Source organism: Protobothrops mucrosquamatus, unplaced genomic scaffold (genome assembly GCF_001527695.2).
Source record: "Protobothrops mucrosquamatus isolate PMUCROS unplaced genomic scaffold, P.Mucros_1.0 scaffold_44, whole genome shotgun sequence".
Taxonomy (NCBI): domain Eukaryota; kingdom Metazoa; phylum Chordata; class Lepidosauria; order Squamata; family Viperidae; genus Protobothrops; species Protobothrops mucrosquamatus.
The window spans coordinates 56,425-82,430 of record NW_015386120.1 but is presented as its reverse complement, the minus strand read 5'-3'; the positions used below and the strand labels follow the sequence as shown (position 1 = coordinate 82,430).

Genomic DNA, 26,006 nt, shown 5'->3' with positions numbered 1-26,006 from the left:
TCATTCCAGCTGAAATATTTATTAGTAAACAATTATGTTCCGTGCTAACCTTTCATGCTGGCAAGGAGACATAATTAGGAGGAGGGTGCCAAGATAGAAAATTCTGTAGATATTGAAACAAACCTCTGTCTGCTTTGATACCTGCTCTTCTCCTTGGCAGCACTTTGGGTATTTTTCTCGAGCAAGATGTCACATTTTTTCACTTTAAAAAAAGTCTATACATGTTTCGTAATACTAGAAATTGCTCTCCAGCTAAACAAGAGCCATATTTTCCCTCCCCACACCATCTGTTTGTTCATAGAAACCATGTTAGTTCCTAAATATTACTGATCATTCCTGTCTAAGAGAAAAACTAGGACGGGGAAGCAAAGGGATAAAAGATTTAGACCATGCTATATGGAATCTCAGTATCCTTGGACTGCAGGCTAGGGAAGCAAATAAGAGGAATAATTTGAAGAAAATACCTAGTAGCCGTCTTGATTCTTTTTAAATTTTCCTGCTAGCTTTCCATTTTAAGTCTATGGCTCTTTTGAATAATCCTGGTGTTTTTTCCCACAATGTCTAGTCCCAAATTTAAGAAACTTTACCCAAAAGGTGGGGAAAATTCTCAGCCATAAGATCCTAACAGTTTCTTATCTACTCCCTATTGAAACCCCTTTAATCAGGTTTACTATCAATGTTCCACATTATTATTATTATTATTATTATTACTTGCTTAAAAGAGTAACCCTATAGATACACAACCAGCTTTCTTCAGGTACAAGAATTGACTGGCATAACTATTGAACTCAAAAGGCTGGGACCTTGGTCTCTGGAGGCTTACTCAGCCTTTTCCTTATGTAAGCCAATCCTTAAAAAGGCAATACAGTCCTTTGGCAATAGTGTTCAAGCTCAGTTGCTATGCAAGAAAACTTACTTACTCACTCATAACTTTAATTTTTGAGTCTTGTTGCTATCTAAAACCAACCAGTTCCTTGGCAGCGCTTTGGCTCTGCCAATCCTGATCTGGTCTCTTGCCAATGTCATTTGAATCGAAGTTGCATGCAGCCATATCAACAAGGAACATAGTTAAAATGAAGCCTTATGTGCTCTCTTTTTGCCTTTTACTCACAAGTAAAAATTCTCTCACTTTCCTAAGTGGAACAATTTGGTCTGTGGCTAACACACCAGGCTAGAAAGCAGGAGAGGGAGGAGTGAAAGTCAATAGCAATCACACGACTGTGGGACCCTATGATGTAATTGCAAGCCAGTTGGCAAGTGCTCAAATTGCGACTGCATGGCCATGGGGACACTGTAACTACGAGGACTGGTCCTAAGTATCCCTTGTTCAGCGCTGTCAGGACTTTGAATGATCACTGAATGAGCAGATCTTAAATTAAGATTACCTGCAATGTAATTACCTGCAGTGTAAATCTTCAACACATTTGTGTTCCCCTTATATTTGTACAGTGTACGTTTCTATGGAGATTCTCAGTCATCCAGGTCATGATTGTCCCAAAGGTGCTTTTTCAAAGGGCAACTGGACTTGGGTTTTCCTTGAAGACATTTCACTTTTCATCCAGAAAGCTTCTTCAGTTCATGAAGGAACTTCAGGAACAGAAGAAGCTTCTTGAATGAGAAGCAAAATGTCTTCAAGGAAAAACCAATTCCAGTTGCCCTTTGAAAAAGCACCTTCGGTACAGTAGTTGTTTCACTAATTGCTCATGTTCACAGAACATTGCAACTTTCAACAAATCAGATATTTTTTCATGTTCCTCTCTTGTGTTCCTCTCTTTCTAGCTTAAAGTTGTTCACCAGCAATTGCAAGCTTTGGCTAAAACAACCGGGCCCAGATTAAAGAAGAAGAAGAAGAAAGGAAAATCTAAGAAGGAAAAAAGAACAAGCATAGCAAAAATCAAGCCTGCGACTCAGAGAAGCGGAAAGATAAAGCAAATGAAACAGCTGAAGAGAAGAATCTCTTTGAACCTGTAAGGCTGCTGCTGGTTGGCATGGATTTGTACTTAAAGCTGCTGCTGGTCCCAGAGTTAATGGTTGTTTATTCTCTCTCCTGCAGTCATTCCAAGAAAATCCAGCAGCAAGAAGAACTTGCAGGAGTCAAGACTGAGGATGAGGATACTGCCAAGCCAATGAGTTATGATGAAAAGAGGCAATTAAGCCTGGACATAAATAAACTCCCAGGGGAGAAGCTTGGCAGAGTGGTATACATTATTCAGTCAAGAGAGACATCACTGAGGCATTCAAATCTTGATGAAATTGAAATAGATTTTGAAGCTCTCAAAGCATCAACTTTACGGGCACTGGAGAAATATGTCATGGCTTGCCTGAGAAAAAGGCCCAAGAAACATTATGGTGTGTTATACAACATATGCCTAAAAAGAGAGGGGAAATTGTATGGGGTTTTTTTCCCCCTAGATAATTGCTTGGATGTTGTTCCTGACTTCTATCCTCTTCCCTTTGTATCTAGCAAAAAACCCCAAAGACCAATTTACTGTAGAGAAGCCACAAGATCAGAGGTTGATGAATGTCAGTGGGCTGCTCTGTTCAGTGAAGCAAAATGCAAAATGTAAGTGAACCCCCCACCCCCACCCCTATGAAAGAATTGGCGCCGGGATCTTAAAGGGGAGAAACACTGCCATAATCTGCTTGTGCTTTATCCAGGAATACACTCTTCTGGAATGTGCTATAGGAATTGGTGTTCTGTCCTATGGCAAACATTATTAACTTAATAGTGCCAGTTAAGTCTACGTCAGCTACTTTTGCTTAAACGTTGCTCCTTTCTCACTGATGCCCAACACAGCAGCTTTAGTCGTCAGAATAGACCTGGAAGGGACCTTGGAGGTCTTCTAGTCCAACCCCCTGCTCCAGCAGGAGATCCTATATCATTTCAGATAGATGGCTGTCCAGTCTCTTTTTAAAAACCTCCAGTGATGAAGCACCTATAATTTCTGAAGACAAGCTGTTCCACTAGTTAATTGTTCTCACTGTTAGGAAGTTTCCTTAATTCCAGGTTGCTGCTCTCGTTGATTAGTTTCCAACCATTGTTTCTTGTCCTGCTCTCTAGTGCAGGGCTTTTCAACCAGTGGTACGGGTACCACCTGTGGTACATTGGCATCTGGCAGGTGGTACGCGACCATCCTAGAAAAGTAGCAGGGGAGGGGAATGAGCTGAACCGGTGGCAGCACCGCACAAGCCTGAGCGAGAGATGGCTAGAGCTTGCAGGGCTGTCAGGGCTCAGTGGAAGCTCTAGGATCAGCGCCAGGCTCCAGCTGGAGCTCGGCACTGATCCTGGCGCTTCTGCTGAGCCCTGAACAAGCGCCAATCAGCTGGAATGTTTCAGCATCTCCAGGGTCTTGTGATTTACATTCAGATGCTTGGCAACTGATTCATATTTATGACGGTCACAGTGTCCCAGGGTCATGTGAAGTGACCAAAACCTGCTGCAACCACCCAGCAGACGGGAGGAATAAAAACCAAACACCCCCCCACCCCACCCCACCCCCACTGCCAATCCTCAACAGAAATGCTCACAACAATGAAAACCTCGGACAGGAGGAAGAGCGCCGCCGGGTGGGCAGGCAGGTGTTTTGCTCGGCTGTGGCTTGGGGGGGCACTTTTTTCAGTGCCATTGTAACTTCGAACAGTCACTAAGCGACTGTTGTAAGTCGAGGACTACCTGTACTTTACCATTTTTTTCCTTTTTTTTTTCGGTCATCAAGTTTTTGACCCCTTGCTAGGCGACTAGTGGTACTCAGATGTTGCCATATCCTAAAAGTGGTACAATGGGTGAAAAGGTTGAAAAGCCCTGCTCTAGTGCTCTGGAAAATAAATTGACCCCCCCTCTTCTTTGGTAGCGCCTCAAATACTGGAAAACTGCTAGCATGTCCCCCTAACTCCTCCTTTTTTTCTTGACTAGCCATACCCAATTCCTGTTCTTCATATGTTTTAATCTCCAGGTCTTTAATCATCTTAGTTGCTCTTCTCTGCACTTTTTTTTTCCCAAAGTTCTCCTTTTAAGTTTCAGTTCTTCTCTGTGTCTTACAGCTGGAAAAATTGCTGAGTCAAAAATCTACGGAAGGCCTAGTCGACTCAGTGAAAGCAGCAGCAGTGGCAGCAGCAGCAGCAATGGCTCCTCTGCATCTGAAAGCACCAGCAATGATTCCACTTCATCTGACAGCAGCAATTCTGAATCAGGTTTTTATTAAGATTTTCCAGAAAGAATGCCTCTGGCAGACTTCCTGTAAAATATATTATCTAGAAGGCTAAAGTCCTGATTTACTTCACACACACTCAAACATATATAACATTATAATATATAATATATATCATCCAAGGCAGGGGTCCCCAACCTCCAGTCCGTGGAGCAGTACCGGGCCACAGCATGCCAGGAACTGGTCCGCACAAAAAAGCAAAGCCCCATCCATGAGATGCAGGCAGCACACAAAACCACGCCCCCTCCGGTCCGCAGAAAAAACCCTCTCCACGGAATCGGTCCCTGGTTCCCGAAAGGTTGGGGACCTCTGATCTAAGGAACAACATCAAAGCTCTCTGTCCAAAACAGTGCAGTGCTAGGATCAGCTAAGATCCTGCACAGAACCCTCAAACTGTCAGGCCTCTGGTAGAGGATCTGAGATTGAGGATGACTGTAGGGGTGAGAAAGAGGAGTGAGAAAAGTATTGTGTGTGTGTCTGTGTATTTGTCATATGTATATGTGGGTGGGTGCGTTTATATATAATTTTAATTGAACATTTTAACAAACAATAATGCAAAGAAAATTGAACAAAGAAGAAAAAGAAAGGGGGAAATCAAAGAAAAAGCTAAAAGGGCAAAAAGGAAATGTAGAAAGTGGAAAAAGACATCAAGAAAGACATCAAGAATTGGCATCCGATCTTCACAGCAGTGATAAGTACAATTATATTCTAACCTCCCTCTCTAAAATTACATCATGACTCTCTTTTTTTATATAATCTATGCTGTCTAAGCATCAAAACCATAAACCACAAGTTCATTTTTTTTTCTTTTTTAGTCTAACTCCTGATTAAATAATCTTGAGAACAGTATTCATGCTCCCAACCATAATTTTATTCTGCCAACAGCCATTTTGGGGTATTTTCTGGAACATAGTATACAACAGGGGTGTCAAACTGGCGGGCCGCAGGCCGGATGCATCACGGACAGACCACACCCACCCCGGCTCCGCAAAGTCAACAAACATCATGATACGTCACGATACGTCACGTGACGCAATTGAATTTGACACCAGTGGTATATATTGTACACTGCAGATTCTAAGCATTACTCAAAAGACATTTCTATAGAATTTACTTCCTGGTAAATACATTCTAAAAACAGTATTTCTCAACCTCAATAATTTTTAAGATGTTTGACTTCAACTCTGCTGAGGTTGAGAAATACTGTTCCAGAATTACGATACCAAATTTCTTTTGCATGTTATTTATAACTTACAATGTACAATTTTCATGTTACAACTTACATGTACTAATGCACGTTTAAAAAGAGAAGACATCCAAAAAATAAAATGCAAAGTTTGAAGCTCAGTGGTACTTCCATAGTTTGGATGTATAAATCCAATAATTAGAATATTACACCTAGTTTAAATTGTTTGTGGCTATGGTTGTATAAACCTTCACCTTTAAGGTAAATGGAGAAATATCTATTTGCCTTCATGCAAACTAAAGCAATTCACATGCATCCAAATATATTGTATCCAGTGTGACTTCCTGTAAAATTAGAGATGTGGGGGGAAAAAGTGATCTAGTATTTGTACGAAACTGATCAGTCTGTCCACCTACTGTTTGGCACTTGGTTAAAAATAGAGTTCCAGTGTGCCTCAAAGCAGAATGACCAGGATAAGAACATTTGTAATAAACAAAATAAACACATCTGACTCATTGGCATCAGGGGTCCTTGGTGTTCTCTGAGCTTGGTTGAAAACAGCCAAGCTCAGAGAGTACCAAGGAGTCATTTAACTCTGAGCTACCTTATTGGTACTCATTGGTATGAATGACAACATTTGTAAGCATGAAGTTTCTCAAATGTGCCAAATGTACTTATTGTAGAGTAAGATATAACAGATAACAGAGTTGAAATGGACCTTGAAGGTCTTCTAGTCCAACCCCCTACTCAAGCAAAGACTCTGTATCATTTCAGACAAATAACTGTCCAATCTCTTCTTAAAAACCTCCAGTGATGGAGTACTGTTAACTTCTGGAGGCAAGCCATTGCAATGATTAATTGTGCCATCAGGAAATTTCTCCTTGGTTCTAGCTTGGTTCTCTCTTTGATTAGTTTCCATCCATTACTTCTTGTCCTACCTTCAGGTGCTTTGGAGAATAGGTTGATTCCCCGCCTTCTTTGTGACAGCCCCTCAAATATTGGAACACTGCTATCATATCACCCCTAGTCCTTCTTTTCATTAGACTATATTTACCCCATTCCTGCAACCATTCTTCATGTTTTAGTCTCCAGTCCCCTAATCATCTTTGTTGCTCTTCTCTGCCCTCTTTCTATAATCTCAACATCTTTTTTATATTGTGGTGACCAAAACTGGATACAATATTCCAAGTGTGGTCTTATCAAGGCATTATAAAGTGATGCTAACACTTCACATGATCTTGATTCTATCCCCTTTAATGCAGCCTAAGACTGCATTGGCTTTTTTGGTGGGTGCCAGTTCATACTTAAGTGAATTGATTTAATTCTACGTGACTATTAAACCTTCATAATAGATTTGTGGGGCCTTGGACAAATTTCCTTCTGGTAAATTTTCTAATCCATCAATGGATCATTGTGGGCTTATCTAGTGTTAATGACAACTTTTAGTCTAACCAATGCTTTAATTTCTCTAGGGCAGCGGTTCTCAACCTATGGGTCGCAACCCCATTTGGGGTCGATCGACCATTTCACAGGGGTCGCCAAGCAAGGCTGTCCGCCATTTTTTTCCCCCTTTTCCGGCGGGTGCCTTACCTCCCTTGGGCTGGGCCAGCTGGTGGTCGGCCTGTTCCGTCTCTGCCGCTTGCCAGCTACACCTTGGCCGGCGCAGGGGGCGGAACCACGCATGCGTGGCGCTCCCGGGCAGGGAAAGTCCTCGACTTATGACCGGTTGGGTAGTCCTCGACTTACGACCGGTTTAGTCCTCGACTTACGACCGGTTTAGTCCTCGGCTTATGACCGGTTGGGGGTTGCGGCATTAAAAAGGTTGAGAACCACTGCTCTAGGGAATCTTGAAGAAGTCCACAATACTTGGCCTATAGTTGTGCTGTTGTCAAAGGAACAAGCTGGGTTGGCAATATAGTTTGTGAAGACCTTGGAGGTGGAGTCCTTTGTGCCCTCTGAACTCAGTTGTTTCATTACCCAATTAGGTAATATCAACAACCAAGCTCAGACAGCCCAGAGTTCAACCCTCAGCTACAAATATTCTCTTCCATTGATGTTAGAGGTATCCCTTCATAGTTTCTTCACTACAACCTAGAACTCAACCATATCTCCAGTCATCTGAATCAGACTTCTAGGAGATGGGCCAAATGTGTGAAATAAAATTGATGGATTTGTGATAAATGCCCTATTACATCTTAGAAAAACCTTGTTGGAAATGCTACAAATGCTAGAATTGTGGAATAATAAAGCTTTACAACAAATACAATGTTGGATAGCAAATGTGCACAAAATGTCACTATGTATATATATATATATATATTTATATATGTATGCTCTAAACTGGCTTTTGCCGTCTTTTTACAGAGGCATACATAAAAGATAATGGAAATGGGAAAAAGGATTTGTTTTGCAGAGAACAGCTTAAGGTAAACCTTTCTCATCTTTCGAGCCCCGTGTTTTTCAGTTTGGGCTTCTCCGCTGCTCCTGCTCCTTTAGATTTCACTCTCACTGCAAGACCGCTTTTTACGTAGAACCCTTGGCGGAAAAAGATTCACCAAATGCAAAATGTGCATAACGATTTTAATTCCTTCCATATCAGATCCCGCTGCATCATCCAGAGACCTCCTGCAATGTTGTTCCTCAAATATGGAACCCTTCGCCTCTTAGCAAGCTGCCCCAAAGAGCACCCAAAGCCAGGGCCTCCCACCAGTTACTGCCTTGTTCTCGGTCTTTGCAGCTCAGTCCTCTTAAACTTCAAGAACAACGCATTGTTTCTCCTTCAGGTAAAACATTTTCTAGGAATTCTCCCGCGCCGGTAGGATGCACTTAACTGGCTCAAAATACCTATTTTGTTATAACTGAGAAAGTGAAAAAAGTGATACAAAATGCTCCTGCTTCTTTGACAAGGGTGGGCATTGCGATGGATCTGCCGTTGTAGGGGTGTTTTTTGTTTTGATTGAGAGAACACTGGAGACCTGCAAGCATCTGTGCAACATTTGCCAGAATCAAGAACATGGGCCAGCAGAACATAAGCATGTGCTTTAAAATAAATGTTGCAAAGTGCCTTTTAAATTAAGGAAAATGTGGGTACGCCACTCAAATACAGTTACTTACATATTTGAAAAGTTAAATATATGCAAATATTCAGGTCCAACAAGCATGCCATGTTGTTGTTGTTGTTTTTCCAAGAGAGAGGGAAAATCCTATTCCAAAAGATATTCCATGTTCAAGTGACTCATGGAAGGAAGCCGCATGTGCCCCCGTGCACCCAGCTGACTTGGTTTTACCCACAATCTATCCAGTGGTGGGATTCAAATATGTGAACAACCGGTTCTCTCTGTGGATGCCGCTTCTGGAAGTCCATTCTGGGCCTGGGCAACAAAATTAGCTGCCGGTTCTGCCGAAGTGGTGCGAACTGGCTGAATCCCAGCACTGAATCTATCCGAAATGTGTTTCAGCTTTTTGCAGGCCTGCCATCCAAAACCCACTGTTATTTTGGAAAATATTTGGATGGATTTCTCCTTCCTGTCCCACAGTTCTTCTCGGTTTCTTCCTGAAGCCCTTAGATATGCTCAGCTACTTTATCTATTAGCAAATCTAGTGTTCTGTGGGAATCCTTTCTTCTTATGTGCCTCCCTTCTTGAAGACACGTTTCATGTAGCTCCTGTCCTCGCCTTCCCAAATGAAACCTCTGGGATAGGGATGAGGTAGTTAAAAGAGGTCCTACATATGGTTCATCAAACTCAAAAGCATTAACTGACTTGGAGCAATGCAGAGTCATCAGCTTGCCACCTCATCACTGTGGCAAGTCAGGGTGAAGAGATGCAACATGGCACGGGCGTTCTTTTATGTGTTTCCCTTCCTTCCTTGCAGGTATAGTAGCCGTTGTGTCACCCCTGCACTGCATGCCAGTTCAAGAGACAACTCAGAGTGACTTGTTGGCAACCCAGTCTTCTCACAACCCTTCTTACAAGCTTTCAGAGGTGGATATCACTGATAATATTGGGAAATGAAAGAGGCTCTTTATTTAAAGTATCTTATATACATGCAGATATACATAAAACACCTTTTCAGTGTCTTGATATTTTCAGTGATTAGCATTTATGGAAGACTTTTAAAGGAGGATGGTTTTGGTGGGCAGAGTTGCTGTATCTTCACACATGGGTAATACTAGGTTGGAGGCAGTATTTCCCTTCACTAAATTAACTATGATGAGTTTACTAAAAGTTACTTGATTAGAAAGAAATTTATTACAGTTTAATTGTTTTCTTCTATATTAGAAAGTATCAAGTGTCCTGACCTAACACAGGGTTTTTTTAAATGGGAAAGTTAGAGACAGAGATAGAAATCACTTTATATTTCAAAAATTGGTTTCCAGAAGCCATGAGAATAAGTAGCATTAGACCATATCTGAGCATTTCAGCCTTCAGTTTCTATTTGTTTCATCTATGAATGGAGCTTACCCCACACAAATGGGTAGGGATGGACAGAGGGAATACAAAAAGGCATGTCAGCCTCTCCATCTGTAGATAAAACCATTGTAGGATGCGTGACCTCTACAGTTGTGAAAAAGTTCCTTTAAGACTTTACAACTTTCCTATAGGTACCTTGTTCTTCCTCTTCAAAAAACCCTTTGGACCACATGAAAGATACTCGGAAACCATCATTATTGCAACAGGGGCTGCCAACTGCTCTCCAGATTAAATCCTCTATGGGAGTTGCCAAAGTAACACCACCTGATCAGGAGCAAAGTATGTATTGGCTACCAATATTAACATCACATAGTAAGTCAAGTGTCAAGTCAAAGCAATGTTTATTACAGTCAAAGAGCAGACGTAATAAGTGTGCTTTCATGTCACCGTTACCACTCTCCCCAAACAATATGAAGCTCGACCATGTCTACATCACACCTGCCCAATTCAAAATGTAGAAAACCATTTTACAGGCAGATAAAGGACATGCAGGTGGGGGAAGAGCTAAGTATCCCCCCCACTATGGGGGAGAGAAAAGAGGCAAGGCTGGAGGTCAATTCCTGCAGATGGGGGAAATGAAAAGTTCTGTTGAGCTGCAGCATTTTGAAAGAAAGAAATAGAGGCGCTGTGGCTTATTGTGGTCTGCCATTGGTTCAGCTTCTGCACTTGGCTGATAAGGCAAGAATGAACAGGTCTGGGGCTGAGTGTTCAAGCCCCCTATGGAAGTACCCTAAATATTTGGGACTCATTGTGGGATCCAAGGAACTTGGGTTTTGCTGGTTTATCCACCAATTGTTACCTAAAATTGGTAATCTACAAGAATTATAAACAAAAAGAAATAGGAGCTGGATTCAGTGCTGTGTGGAAATATCCAGATATATATAGTATTGCATAGCCTCAGGGATATACCAGTGAGTTGATTTAAGAAGAATAAGAGCATTGTGCATTAAAGCTATGAAGCAGTAACTCTGCACTGTTTGTTAACCACTCTTAGTTACTGAATCCCACCCCTGCCCTCAAAATGTGCCTACTTAGGATGAAATATAATTGTAATGCTTAAGGAGCATAGAGCTGCTTCTAATTTATTTAGTTATTTTTAGGATTTTCTATTGGCTACATATGCAATTTTATTTATATCACCATTATTTTGCGGCATAATATTTTTCAAAGGTTTATCCCTTCACACATTGCTGTTTAGTCATTTGGACAAGGAAAGCAAAAAATAATAATAATAATTAAAATTTAGAGCATTCACTCGATATAGGGGATAACTTATTTTGAGGGGAGAAAGTGGTAGCAGTTGTCACAGAGAGCTTTATATTAAATATAAGGTTCCAAGCTTTTCCTTCTTTGGGGAGCTAGGAAATACCATTACAAGAGACTAAATGGTCCATGTTCAGAAAGGAGGGGGGGGGGAACATGCACCTTCTACACTCAAGCAGGCATCTGAAAATAGAAAGCTGTAGTCACATGGGGCGTTCCTATCCGTCTGCTTACTTGGAAACTATGCAAAGAAAACAAGGGATAAACAAAGCCTTCAAAAGACTGCCAAATGGAAATATACCCTGTAATTCAAACAGATAAGAATGCTGAAATTGATAGCACTTGAGTGAAGGTTTCTCTCCAGTGGTTGGGATTCAGCCGGTTCGCACCAATTCGGTAGAACCTGTAGCTAATTTTTTGTTGACTTCGGTGAACCGGTTGTTCAGGTATCTGAATCCCACCACTGTTTCTATCTAATAACAAAAACTAATGAAGGATGTCTTCGCCCTCTTGAAAATTCTCTAGTCTGTCTCTGCTCTGGCTTGCATTCCAGAACTGAAGGCTAGTTTCCCAGAGGGCCACTGGCGACCACGGGTGACAGAATCTGCACGTGCCATTATTACAGAAAATTGTTCAAATAACCATGAGGAGAGAAAAAAGAGAGAGACTAAGCCTCAGATTCCTCTAATAAAGGTAAGCATGCGCTACTTTTTTGCAATAGTTTTGGACATTTTTATTTTCTGCTTTGATTATTTTTACACATAAGGCAGCAAACATATCCAACACACTTTCCTCCTCCTATTTTCCCCACAACGACAACCCTGTTAGGTGAGCTGGGCTGAGAGAGAGTGACTGGTCCAAATTTACCCAGCCAGCTTTCATACCTAAGGCAGGATTAGAACTCACTATCTCCTGGTTTCTAGTTTGGTGTCTTCACCATGAGACCAAACCGGCTTTCATTACTGCCTTACTCATATTACCAGAAGTAGCTTCAGATCCACATAAAAACAAATAGAACCTATTCCACATTGTCACCAAGCAGTTTCTTTCACCCTAAGCCCAGGTCTTCTGCAATGTTAAACTTCCCCTTCATCATTGCAGCAGGAACAAATGATGGAAATAACCGAGTGCTACTGCTGAAGGATGTACAATCTCAGTTCATTTCTTCAGCTGATCTGAAGGCTTGCTCAATAATGCTCATAAGATACCATACAGTGCAGACAGCATTCTGATTAGTGTGATCTTGGGAATGCTTTTACACCTTGATGGAGATAGATGTTCTCAGCCCCAAAGAGTTATCTCCATCAAGCTGGTTTGGACTGACACACAATTGGTCCCCACAAATTATAGTTTGTATCCAGCAAAAAATGACAATCCAGGCAACCTCATTGTACATCAGTTGCTGCTTCATTTAGTTAGAATTCATTTTCTCTTATTTTCTGCCTTTCATTTCTTTTTGCTTATCCCAAAGAGGAATGGTAGGATGTATTTGTCTATTTATATATCCAAAAGTACATCTATGCAGAACTTTCACACCAGGGTCTTTGACCCTGCTGAGAAGTTGTTTTCCTACTAGCCATGGTGAATATAATTAAAACTGATATCAACTGATACTGTATGATTCAGCAGCAGCATGATTCCTCTATGACAGATGTCAAACTCACGATGTCACGTGATGTCGGGCGACGTATCAGAGCTTTTTCCCCATTGCCAGCAATGGGATGGGCATGGTTTCTTCGTGACGCATCCAGCCCGTGGGCCGGCAGTTTGACACCCCTGCTCTATGATGTTTATTCAGAAATGAGAAACTCATTTTTTTTAAAAAAAATTTCCCTACGACTGATTAGAAAATTTCTTCTGATAATTATGCATTTAGTTGCTTTTTGCTTCACAGTTATTGATGCATTTGTATTCCTAAAAGCAAGAGGAATTGCATCCTGATTGCATTTTTAAATTTGAATGTAGTTAATAAAATAAAGAGATCTCTTTTAATAAAGTCATGTCTCTGCTAAAACTGTTACAGATCCACAAGCCATAACAAAGCAGAGTCTAAGTAAAGCTCTTTAAAAAAATCTTACTTTTTCTTTATCAATTCTAAACAAATTTACATTGCAATTGCAAATGACAAATATTGCAAGGAGGAAAGGAAAGAGGAACAATGAAATAAATCAATGCAGAGCAATATAGTATAGTCTGGATTTGTTATAAAAAAAACAAGTGAAGAAACACATCTTAAGGTGAAGAGCTAACAATAAAAGTAATAAACTTGAAAGCAATTGCATGTTTGAGTTGTAGTCTGAAAATCAGTTGATGGGGAGCCAAAACTCTTTGCTCTGATTTACATGTATCAATGAGTGCAATGATATATATCAATTGTAGGAAGTCAGCACTCCCCCCCCAAAGAATGAAATATTTTGAGGAATATTAGAAAGAGGCAGGATAGAATATTTCCCCTAAAGCAGTGGCCCCCAACCTTTTGGGAACCATGGACCGGTTCCAGGGAGAGAGGCTTTTCCATGGACCGGAGGGGTGTGGTTTCGTGTGCTGCCTGCATCCTGCGGATGGGGCTTCACTTGTTTGCATGGACCGGTTTCTGGCATGCCGCGGACCGGTGCTGGTTCACAGATTGGGGGTTGGGGACCCCTGCCCTAAAGGAGAAATGCAGGGGGGGGAAATCTGCCCCAGAAAGCTGCCCCAGTCTTCCTGCTGCAGGAAACCTGAAGAGCTTGAAGTCTTTAGAATGGAGATTTTGTCTCCATTCAGAAAGATTGGGGCACTCTATTCATAAGCAAAGAGCAAACAGAGACTCCAGATAAACAACACAATTAGGCAAGCCAAAAGTTGACAAGATTAGCTCAGACAAACACCTAGGATTTGCATTTCCCCTTTTGCCTAAAGAGCCAGCCATGACCTCTACATGACCCCATAGGAATCTAGCAACAGCCATTAAAATATTAAAGGACACATTCATACATAGGTCAAAGTACATTTCACAACAGGCATCTCAAACACAAAGCCCCGAAGAATGTATAAAAACCCACCTACTATCAACTCCATTTTGTCAGTTGTCCCAGGACTGCATGCTATTGCTGGTTCTGCTCATCAATAAAAAGACCTTCTTGCTTAAGCAGCCTCCATTTTATTTCCGGCTTGGAACTGGACCTGATTTTTCTTCCAACACAACATATCAATGATATATTATAGTAATATAGATCACTGTATATATAGATATATATTGAAATACAGTATATACATTGAGCCAATTTGGTCTAGTGGTTAAAGCACCAGACAAGAAATCAGGAGACTGTGATGAAAGTCAGCTGGATGGTTTTGGGCCAGTCATGCTCTCTTAGCCCAACTCACCTCACAGGGTTGTGGTTGTTGTGAGGAAAATAGGAGAAGGAAGAAGTGTTAGACATGTTTGCCACCTTGAGCTGTTTATACAAATAATAAAGGCAAGTTATAAAATAAATAATTACAGCAGAAATATTTGACAATCTGAGTCCTTTCTGAGTCCTTTAAAACAGAGGTCCCCAACCTTTTGGGCATCAGGGACCGGTTCCGTGGAGAGAGATTTTTTTGCAGACTGGAGGGGGTGTGGTTTTGCATGCTGCCTGCATCCTGCAGATGGGGCTTCACTTTCTGGCATGCCGCGGACCATTGCCAGTCCACGGACCGGAGGTTGGGGATCCCTTCTTTAGAAGGATAGAATTTGCAGGACCCTCCTTCTACAAATAAATACAGTCTTAACAGAGAGAGATGTGGACCATCCAATGGCCACCTCATTCGTTCTGTGTATTTTGGAGGCGCGTGTCAGCCTCCACTTCAAGCAGGAAAACACTGTCACATTATAACATCAGCACACACACAGACAAAAAAGATATAAATCAGCGTCTTGGAAATGCTCCTCACAGTAGTCAAATCTTTTTTTTTTTCCTTTAAGGTCTCCCACTTATAGTATATTTAGTTTGAAAAACATCTGTAAAAGGGAAACAAAAATCTTATTTCTTGATAAAACTGGTCTGTAATGACTAGGAGTTTCCATTACTTCATTGGATGCATGTGCAGCCTTGCAGGCTATTTCTGTCCCTCATTATCTTCTCTTGGTTTGTTTGTTTTTAGGAAGTAAATTACTGCCTTTCCCAAAGAAGCTTCACCGTCCTAGGAGATTAGTTACATATATTCATAAATAATGTTGCTTAGTTTTAAATAAGAGTCAGGGGAGGGCATTTTGATGTGGATTCTTTGGTTATGGGTGATCTTATACCATTATCTGGTTCAAATAAAGCATAATCTAGAATGGCAGAAAGGCCATCTTTGAATCTGAATCCCTGGAGCTTTGCAGAGTCTCTGGATAGGTCAATTTCCCATGAGCTCCAAGTTGTTTCATTTTTCCTTTGAGCTCATGGCTGGAGAATAATCTCATCCATCTACTGGTATAGCATCATTTCAATGGATCAACAATGTCTTGTTGGTTTCACCTTACAACTTGATTGGGATAGAGGTTTACCAAGGAAATGCATATAATGTGAACTATTAATGGGCCCTGAATGCTGATCCATGCGCTTTCTTATTGGATAGCCAGTAGGACGAAAAATGGTCTATTCGTGCAGATCTTGGCCTTTCAAGTTTAGCTACAATAAACACAATTGCCGGTTAGCTTCAACTGTTTGAGAAATAGGTGAAGGAATAGGGTTGGTGATGTGGAAATGCTCTAAATTTATGAGGATACAATGATTACATTTAAAAAAAAAACCCGCTACCTGCTATTTATTTTTGGGAGTCCTGTCAAATGTGGAAGACAGTTATCTGCTTGTGTTTAGAATTACGTTGCTGGTTATAATTGCAGGATATAAAAGTCAAACATGCAGATTCTTGGACAAGTTTAGGTAAGATGGTGACTGCTCCAATCTCGGTCAGATCCTCCAATGAAAGCTTCAGACAGTTCCAAAAAGCTGCACTGGAAAAAGAAGAAATCGAGTGGGCAAAGGAACGAAAAAGACGATTGGAACAAGCAGAGAGGAAGTTGAGAAAACATCCTCAGGAAAAAGAAAGGTTGGCAGTTCCATAGAATTAAACCGAAAGGCTTTATTTCTCAGTCTGTTCACTGACTTTGCAGCAAGTGGTTTCCAGCTGCCTTGTTCTGTAGCTCTTTGAAACTGAGAGAAAATATTTAAAGTTAATAGCAAAAGAGGACATGCTTGCAAAACAGCAAATGTTCAGAATTAGCCTCCATTTCTAAATATGACTGGGGTTTATACAGAGCAGAGCAGAATGATGGTTGTGGAAATAATCACTCAAGCTGGTGAAAATGTGGGACAACTTCACTGATAATAAATATAAAAGCACCCACCAGGTTTTCACACTGTCCTCTGGAATAATCTGTGGTATCAAGACTGACAAGACAAAAGGTCCTTCCAAACTACTACTACTTACTACTACTACTACTACTAATAATAATAATAATAATAATAATAATAATAATAATAATAATAATAATAGTAATAGTAATAAGTTGGAAGGGACCTTGGAGGTCATCTAGTCCAAGCCCCTGCTCAGGCAGGAAACCCTACACCATTTCGGACAAATGGCTGTTCAGTCTCTTCTTAAAAACTTCCAGTGTTGGAGCATCCACCGCTTCTGGAGGCAGGTTGTTCCACTGGTTAATTGTTCTAACTGTCAGGAAGTTTCTCCTTAGTTCTAGGTTGCTTCTCTCCTTGATTAGTTTCCACCCGTTGCTTCTTGTCCTGCCTTCAGGCACTTTGGAGAATAGCTTGACTCCCTCTTCTTTGTGGCAGCCCCTGAGATATTGGAACACTGCTATCATGTCCCCCCTCGTCCTTCTCTTCATTAAACTAGACATACCCAATTCCATCAACCTTTCCTTATATGTTTTAACCTCCAGACCTCTAATCATCTTTGTTGCTCTTCTCTATACTCTTTCTAGAGCCTCAACATCTCAGCATTTTAAATTTAAACACTGTTTGAATTGGTGAGTTGATGTCATCATGCACTTGACTTCCTCTCCCCAATTCTTTAGTAAAAAAAAAAAAACTCATGCTCTGAGTTTCCTTGACTAGAACAAATTGCCTATCCTATGATTTTTGACTCAGAAATGTAATGGGCTTCCGGAGAATTAACTCTTTATCATCCTTAGTAGCATAGAATTGTTCTCCAACTGTGGTAATGTGACACTGACACAAGCATTTGTTTGAGACTCAAAGAAGCAAACTATTTATTAATAATGAATATTTAACATTGTCACTTTTAATTGGGAACAAGGAATGGTACTCTGAGTTATGCTGCTGAGCCAGACTGTCCTCTAAGGCAGTGGTTCTCAACCTTTTTAATGCCGCGACCCCGACCGATCGTAAGTCGAGGACTAAACCGGTCATAAGTCAAGGACTAAACCGGTTGTAAGTCGAGGACTACCCAACCGGTTGTAAGTCGAGGACTTTCCCTGCCCGGGAGCGCCGCGCATGCATGGTTCCGCCCCCTGCGCCGGCCGAGGCGTAGCTAGCAAGCGGCAGAGACGGAGCAGGCCGACCACCAGCTGGCCCAGCCCAAGGGAGGTAAGGCACCCGCTGGAAATGGGGAAAAAAATGGCGGGCAAAAAAATGGCGGACAGCCTTGCTTGGCGACCCCCGTGAAATGGTCGATCAACCCCAAATGGGGTCCCGACCCACAGGTTGAGAACCACTGCTCTAAGGGGTTCTCTCCTTGCTCTCATTGTATTATTCCTGGATTACTTACCATCTGATGAATGATGAAGTGCTTTAACAATATTTAATTTGTTTTAGCTTCCTGAAACAATGAACAGGCATTCTCCCCATAATCAGTTCATTATACATTTGTTATGTTTGTCATTATTTATGGCAATTGTGTTTCCTTCCTGAGGAAAGGGTGCTAGATAGCAACTCTTCAGGGCCTGCTCTGCCCAGGTAGTCACAATTCACGAACAAAACAAGATTTTCTGCGCAAGGGCAAAAGCAATGTCTCTATATTTGTCAACAGTCACTTCAGCAATTCAGAAAAATTTACTACCTCTTTATTTCCATTTCCAGGATATTTTGGGAGGGTGAGAGAGCTTGCATTAATGTTATTGCTTTGCTCCACTTGGCATATGGTGGTGGATGCATCCAGCGTGCTGATTTTTAAGGCATCCCGTCCTCCACTGTCGTGACAATGGGCAAATCACCGTACTAAATCATTGCTGATTGTAAGCAATGAATACCCTGTGTGTGTTTGTTCACTCAAATGTAAAGCTTGCATGTCTTACTTCCTACACAAAAGTTGTTGATTATTTTTCTTTAGAAACAGTAGAGAAATGGATTTGAGATCCACAGCAGTAAAAGAAGGTTGTCCCATTCCAAATATAGCAGTATCTGGAAGAGAGCAATCACATTCAATACCAAATCTTGTCATAGATCGTAATTTGGCAAGAAAAATGGAGCAAGAGCGCAGAAGAAGAGAAGCGGTAAGCCACCAATATCAGCTTAAAGCAGGGTTTCTTGATCTTGGCAGCTTGAAAATGTGTGGACTTCAACTCCCAGAATTCCCCAGCCAGGCTGGGAGTTGAAGTCTCAACATCTTCCAGCTGCCAAGGTTGAAAAATGCTGGCTTAAAGAATGCTGGTTCCCTAACACAATGAAAGAGCTAAAGATCAGCTTCATTTATTTGGAATGAAGTCAACAGAGGTTTATTGGTTTAAATTGTCTGAAGAACCAGCTTAGAAATTGAGGCTGAAGAAGGTTGAGGGATCAATTTTTTTGCCTGACCTCAGCTGTTTCTTTTCCTTTGCCCTCAATTACTTGTAAGAATGCAGTTTGCAACGGGCCATTGAAAACCAAACATAGCTCTCAATTCTAAATCAATTCTAAAATTGTTGTGTATCCACAACTTTGTTATTTTCCCACGTTTGCTTTTTATAGTTGACAGGTTCATTGCATTATTGCCCAGAATCCAATTCTACTGAATCCAGCAGCATTTACTCCAAATTAAGTGTCTTTTTCCCCTTTTCTTCTTGTTGTTTTTAATAGTTGAAAAGCACCATTGACATGAATTTTCAGAGTGATATTATGGCAACATTTGAAGAAACTCTGCAGTGAAATGGAGATGGATGATTGCATTACTTGCAGTTCTTCAAAAACTGGTTATAGATTGCAGAAACTATTCTGAAAAATTGATCCCCGATATTGGGAGTACCACTATTATTATTATTTTTTGAAGAGCTAGTGTATGAATATAATTTCAGTTTTATAAAATTACATTTGCTTATTAAAATAAAAAAAGCCCATGCAAACTTCCAAGGCATAATTGGTCAGCCCTTCTAAGGAAGTTTTCTGAATATTGCCATAGAAAAACAAAACATTTTGAAATGTGTTTCAACAACATTACAATCAACCCCAATTTTTATTTTGGGAAGTGAAGAATTTAAGGAAAAGTATTGATCTGAGGGCTCAAAACTGCCATTTAAATACATGTAGAACCCATATGAAGGTAAATATAATTTTGGGGGAAAATACTTAAACTCTGGAAAGTAAGTGATGTTTCGCATCTCCATTATATACTGTACATATAAATGCATTTTTGTTATGCTTAACATTTTAATAAGGATACCTGCAGGTTAATTTCTGTCTAATTTTGATTTTTAGCTAATATGGTTGTTGATTTTTTTTAAGTGGCAGTTTAACATTATTTTTAGTTCATTTAGAACTCAAATCTATCTGACTTGAAAAAGATAAATCCTTTTTTTTTCTTAGTAAAATCTGGAAGTGAATTGTCATTTTGTGTTCCCTGTGGTTTAAATTTTTATTTTTGTCTTGAATGCAATCTTGCTTTATTTGATAACAAAGAGCATTTATATGACAATAAAATAAGTTTTCATACTGGAGTTAAATTATTAATTTTGAACCTTACAGATTATTTTGCTATTTATGTTATACCTAAATTAGTATTCTTTGCCAGAAAGTTTCTGAAATGCTTAGATCACAGTTTAGCCCTTTTATTCTGAACTTCCATTCCAAATAGATTGGTTAATCATAATAATTAATAAAACATAGTGTAGCAATTTAAAAACTTAGCACATATTCATTCTAGCATAAATATTTATTGAAGTTAAATATGTGGAATATTAATCTCAGCTTTCTGAGTAAAACAATAAAGAAGTCAGTATAAAATAAAATACAGGAAATAGTTATAATTACATAATTGATCATTGGTATTCATGAAACAGGCATTCTTGCATTGGTAAGCATAGGGTTGGAAGAACTGTTAATTTCTATTTAATCCAGAGGAAACGGACAGTTGAAATCATTGTAATTCTTTTGCTCAAGAATGACCCCCCCCCCATAATATAAATAAGAAATAGCCACTGATCTGAGTAAATTCATATTAAGTCATAGAAAAGCCATAGAGATCCAGAAAGGAGGGTGTTGATATGGACAGGCACACATTTCTATAAATCATTCTAATTTGCTCAGCAAACTATGTTTGAGCATCTTGGGAACTGATACTCCATTTCTGATCTTAGGATCTGGGATCACATTTATTCTTCTGTGGAAACTGTCTGAGGTAACCTACTATGGGACACTTTTGGCAAATGTACTGTATGAATCTCTGATATGGTGAATACTTTTATTAGCAATCCCTGCAATAATAGGCATAGATTTTTTTATTAGATTTTTACCCTGCCTTTATTATTTTATAAGTAACTCAAGGCAATGAACATACTTTTCTTCCATCTCTCCTTCCTCCTTCTATTTTCTCCACAACAATCCTGTCAGGTGGATTAGGTTGAGAGAGAGGGTCTGGCCCAAGTCACCGATCCAGATTTCATGCCTAAAGCTGGATACCTTCTCCTGGTTTCTAGGCTTAACCTTAACCACTTAACCTTAACCTTAACCACTACACCAAACTGGCTCTCTCTATATACAGTATATCAACATATTGTGGTCAATTATTGCTTGATCTATATGGAGCAACTGCCGCTCAACTAATACAAGTCTTTCTAAGAAAGCAACATCTAGGATGTAAATCAGTGTTGATTCAATTAGGCAATTTAAGTCAAGAATTGTAGATGATACCAAGTTGAACCTGTTACATTTTCTTCTAATTATAATATAGAATATTATTTAACTAGGCTGAATTATTATACCTTAATAATCTATTTTTACTTCAATGTTTGGTTCTCTTTGGAAAATGTCTTGAGTTAACCCTTCTAGCCTTCGGCCCGAGTCTGAACAGACACAGCATAACCACAGCGTACGGTCACAGGAAAGCCTTCTAATCTCCAATGTTTCTTCCACGTTAGTTGCCCTAAAGTTGGAGAAATTTTGTGGAATGTCATTCCATGAAGTTCAAGAAAAGGACTGCAGCCAATAGGGGAAAAAATTGACAATGAACTCTGCTACAACTTTAACCTTTTCAATTGAAAATCATCCTTTCAAACAAATTTATAAATCCTTGTCATAGAATTATGCAGCAGTTGTCCAAATGAAATCAGAGACACTAACACAAACTTGTATATAAATATATTTAATATTCAAATTTACAGCAATCTTTGTCATCATCCAGTAAGAAACAACACAAGATAGTCAAGGACACAGGAACATCATGAGGTAAATTAAAGAGTGAGAGATACTTCCAATGTAATCTACCGAATCCCCTGCATGGATTGCACTTGTGACTATGTAGGACAAATGGGGAGGAAGCTAACCACCAGATTGCAAGAACACGAGTGAGCAGTCAGACGAGGACACCCAACTCATTGCTAGCCTCACACTGCAATGCAAAAGGACACACATTTAATTTCACAGCAACTAAGATTGTTGGCCATGCAGGTACAAAGATAGCCAGGAAAATGATTGAAACATGGGAAAGAGGCCCCTTGTCAGTTAACAAGAGTGCTGATTTACCACCAGCTTATCAAGTACTTAGGACAGGGGTCCTCAACCTTGGCAACTTTAAGACTTGTGGACTTCAACTCCCAGAATTCCTCAGCCAGCTTTGCTAGCTGAGGAATTCTGGGAGTTGAAGTCCACAAGTCTTAAAGTTGCCAAGGTTGAGGATCCCTGACTTAGGAGCTGAGGGCTTGGCAACACAAGGAAACGACAGCCAATCGCCAGCCATCCACACCAATCAGCCAATAGGAAGGCACCACATAAACCAGACTTACAGAACAGCCCAAAGTATGTATAAAGATATAGAGAGAGAAGATCCCTGAAGATGGGCTCCAGCATAAGTACAAAAGTTCGGAAGAGTAAATTTCTGGTCCCTGTGACTGACCCAGATTCGATCTCAAACAGTATAACAGAATACACACAAGAAAAAAGGAGGGAAAAGGGGGGAAACTCCCCCTTTATACCTACAGCAACTAATCATAGCGTAAATTGCATCACGCATGAGCCAGCACTCTCTAACTAATCAACTACAACTGTGTGTTCTGGCCTATTGTATACTTCACTGTTTCAGCTACTAAATTCAATATCCTAACAATCCTCTAGTCTTCATCATATGCAGATTTTAAATGCTTGCAGTGGGTTATAGGTTTGTTTGCAGATTTTGGTATCTAAGCTGGTAAATAGCCAAGTACAGAAAAGGCCAGTCCAATTCTCTACTTCAAATTTTCCAACTGATGAACGTGCGGCCCCTGGAGTTTTCTATACTCTGTGGGTTAATTAACAGCTTTTCTCCTTCCTTCACAAAAAGATAAGCATGTAAGCTCCTCCGTCCCTCCTTATGCACACGATTCATGCGTTCCTCTATTGGTTTGCAAACCACTGCTTCAAACTGCAAGAAAAGATTGATTTTTGAAAGTATTAACAAAAACACTAATAATCTGCAATGTCTTCCGGTCACCATGATATCAGATCAACCCTTTTTACCTTTACAGTTTATAGTCATGCAACAACTCCCTCCTTTTGCTGTGAGAAACAAATTTGACCTGTGTCCTTCTCCCAGCAAAATGAGAGAGTTTTTGCATGGCTATAAATTAGCCTGCAAGAAAAATTGCATTTGATTGCTTTTTTTCGCCCAAGCTGGGACTGATGCAAAGCACCTAGGGAGGCACACAATTTTAAAGCTGATAGAGCTTCAACTGGTCCAGAATATAGCAACATGCACAGTAATGGGGTGGGGGAGCTAGATTTGCCCGTAAAACACGGGTGCAATTCAAGGTGCTGGTTATACCTTTAAAGCCCTACATGGCACACGGCCAGGCTATCTGCAGGACCACCTTTCCCTAAGGACATCTACCCATCCCACAGGTCAGATAGGGTGGGCATTCTTCTAGTACAGGGGTGTCAAACTCGCAACGTCATGTGATGTGTCGCGACATATCCTGACTTTTTTTCCATTGCCGGCAATGGGGTGGGCACGGTTTCGGCATGACGCATCCGTCCTGCGGGCCGGCAGTTTGACACCCCTGTTCTAGTACCTTCCCCTAGATATTGCCATCTGATGGAAATTAAGAAATGTTCTTTTCCAAGGCAGCCGCTCCCCTATGAAACACTCTGCCACTTGAAGTTCAGCAGGCTTCACTCCCTTCTTCCTTAAGGCTTTGAAGATCTGGCTTTTCTAATCAAAGGTTGCAAGATTAGATGATTGCGCAGTAAAACCGATTGGTCCCAGATGTTTTTTAAATTTTAATTGGTTGAGTTTCATAGTTTTAAAATGATTTTATATGTCTTTTACTTTTGGATTGGGAGCCGCCCAGAGTTGGTTGGCTGCATAAATGTTTTAAATAAATTAAAAAATAAATAAATTTCTACCATATGAAAACAAATTCTCTGAAATACTGGTTACTTGAGAAGCAAGTTTTATCCATCTCTGAAGCCGGAGATTGATGAGGAAGTAAGAGATTTGGGAAGCTTGCAACACACTCAGCCTGGAATGTAGCTGAGAATGGGTGATCAGCAATAGAGATGGGGAAGACTATTGGTGAACGAGCTTGTTTATGTTTACAGCAACTTTGAAAACTAGGAAGCTTCTGTAGCTTAGAGTCAACCACATGTGTGCGTGTGATGGTCAAGTTAAGGAACTATGCAATGGGGGTGAATGGGCAGACAATTACGATTAATCGGGGTGGAGAATCACGGCTTTCCATATATTACTGAATAATGATGTCCAGGACCTTTCATTTTGAGCTATGCTGGCTGGATCTGCTAGGAGTAGCAATTCAATATCTGGAGAGTTACATGTTCTTCAACCCTGGACTATAAATACATCACTAAGGAGAGTGATGAAACAGCACTCACCATTATCTCACTGTGCTCTGCTACTCCAAGCTGTTTTTCTCCCAGCCTGACTCATTTTTGGTATCTGAAGCGGAAAGCATGCTGTCTCCTGCAAGATCACTCCCACTTAAAAACAAAATTGTTATTGTTCAATCGTTTCTTTCAGCTGAATCTTGCAATCTAGAGGTGAAGAAAATGACATGGTTTCATTCAGGAACATCATCTCTCTTGCTCTCTTCCTTTTTAATCGTTGTCCTGTCTGGAGGAAGGAAGGAATAAGTATAGTGGTTGCTAGGCAACAACTGCCATTCTTCTACTATCACCAAAGCTGGAGGCAGGGAATGCCAGCAATGATTAAATGGCACTTGTGTTTACAGCTATCAGAATCAGATTGCACAATTCAAACACCCATAGAGGAATTTGCTCCCATCTAGTGGTGGTCTGGATTTTTGCAGCCCAGATCTGGTAGCCCTGCTCCTATCTCCCCATCCCATAATCTGTTGCTTATTTATTTATTTATTTATTTATTTATTTATTTATTTATTTATTTATTTATTTATTTATTTATTTATTTATTTATTACTTACTTACTTACTTACTTACTTACTTACTTACTTACTTACTTACTTACTTACTTACTTACTTACTTACTTACTTACTTACTTACTTACTTAGCATCTCTCCTACTTTCCAGGAAAGAAATATATCCTGATAAAATTCTGCACAGATAAAATTCAGCTAGTTCAACTCATATAGCTTAAAAAAAAAGGATGCAAAGTTAATATTGGGGGGAAAGCGTGCTTTAATCCCACCTTGTCCCTAAGACATGATATTGCCATGACACTCAAAGCTGTAAAAGAGAAAGTAAGGAAGAAGATTGCAATATTTTTTTTCTTGATGCTTATGGAAATCAAAGTAACTAGCCTATCTTTAAAGGCAAAATCCAGACTACATAGAAGCCACTTACATTTTAGCTAAGTATATTGCCAATCAATTTTGTAATGTATGAAAATATTGCTTGAATATATCAGAGTGTGAGGAAATATGTTATAAGTAGCCCTTGTTTAATGTTCATTCAGCGACCGTGCAAAGTTACAATGGCACTGAACAAAGGGTACTTGATCAGAGGTCCTTGTAGTTGTGGCCATCACAGCATCCCCATAGTCATGTAATTGCAATTTGGCCACTTAGCAATTGGCTCATAATTATGATGTTGCACCATTCTCACATGATCACAATTTGCAATCTTCCCTGCTGGCTTCCGATCAACAGTGAATGGTGAAGCCAGCAATAGGTTGCAAAGAGTAATCATGTGACTAGGGCAGGGAGTCTTCAAACTCGGCCCTTTTATGACTTGTGTACTTCAACTCCCAGAATTCCTCAGCCAGCATGCCTGGCTAAGGAATTCTGGGAGTTGAAGTACACAAGTCATAAAAGGGCCGAGTTTGAAGACGCCTGGACTAGGAGACACTGGGACTGCACAGGATCTGCTGAATGATGGCAACATGGACGGCCAGAACTACATGTCTTACCACCACCTCACTTAGCGATGAAGTTCCCAGTCCGAATTATGTTTGGTAAGTGAGAATTACCTGTATTCCTCATCAAGGCTTTGATTTCTGCCTCTAGTTGTTCAATATAT

At 40.3% G+C, this 26,006-nt stretch overlaps 1 protein-coding gene across 1 annotated transcript in view; it reads left to right on the top strand.

The window, feature by feature from the left end:
• LOC107283047 (bromodomain testis-specific protein-like) overlaps positions 1–19,237 on the top strand; it is a 29,679-nt gene extending 10,442 nt beyond the window's left edge. Inside the window, exons 8-19 of the mRNA XM_029283136.1 lie at positions 1,780–1,967; positions 2,054–2,349; positions 2,465–2,563; positions 4,042–4,191; positions 7,759–7,820; positions 7,994–8,177; positions 9,268–9,377; positions 9,998–10,145; positions 11,683–11,822; positions 15,979–16,184; positions 18,444–18,606; positions 19,169–19,237. Coding sequence (XP_029138969.1) covers positions 1,780–1,967; positions 2,054–2,349; positions 2,465–2,563; positions 4,042–4,191; positions 7,759–7,820; positions 7,994–8,177; positions 9,268–9,377; positions 9,998–10,145; positions 11,683–11,822; positions 15,979–16,184; positions 18,444–18,606; positions 19,169–19,237 — 1,815 coding nt within the window. The remainder of the gene's footprint in view (positions 1–1,779; positions 1,968–2,053; positions 2,350–2,464; positions 2,564–4,041; positions 4,192–7,758; positions 7,821–7,993; positions 8,178–9,267; positions 9,378–9,997; positions 10,146–11,682; positions 11,823–15,978; positions 16,185–18,443; positions 18,607–19,168) is intronic.
• The last annotated feature ends 6,769 nt before the right edge of the window (positions 19,238–26,006 follow it).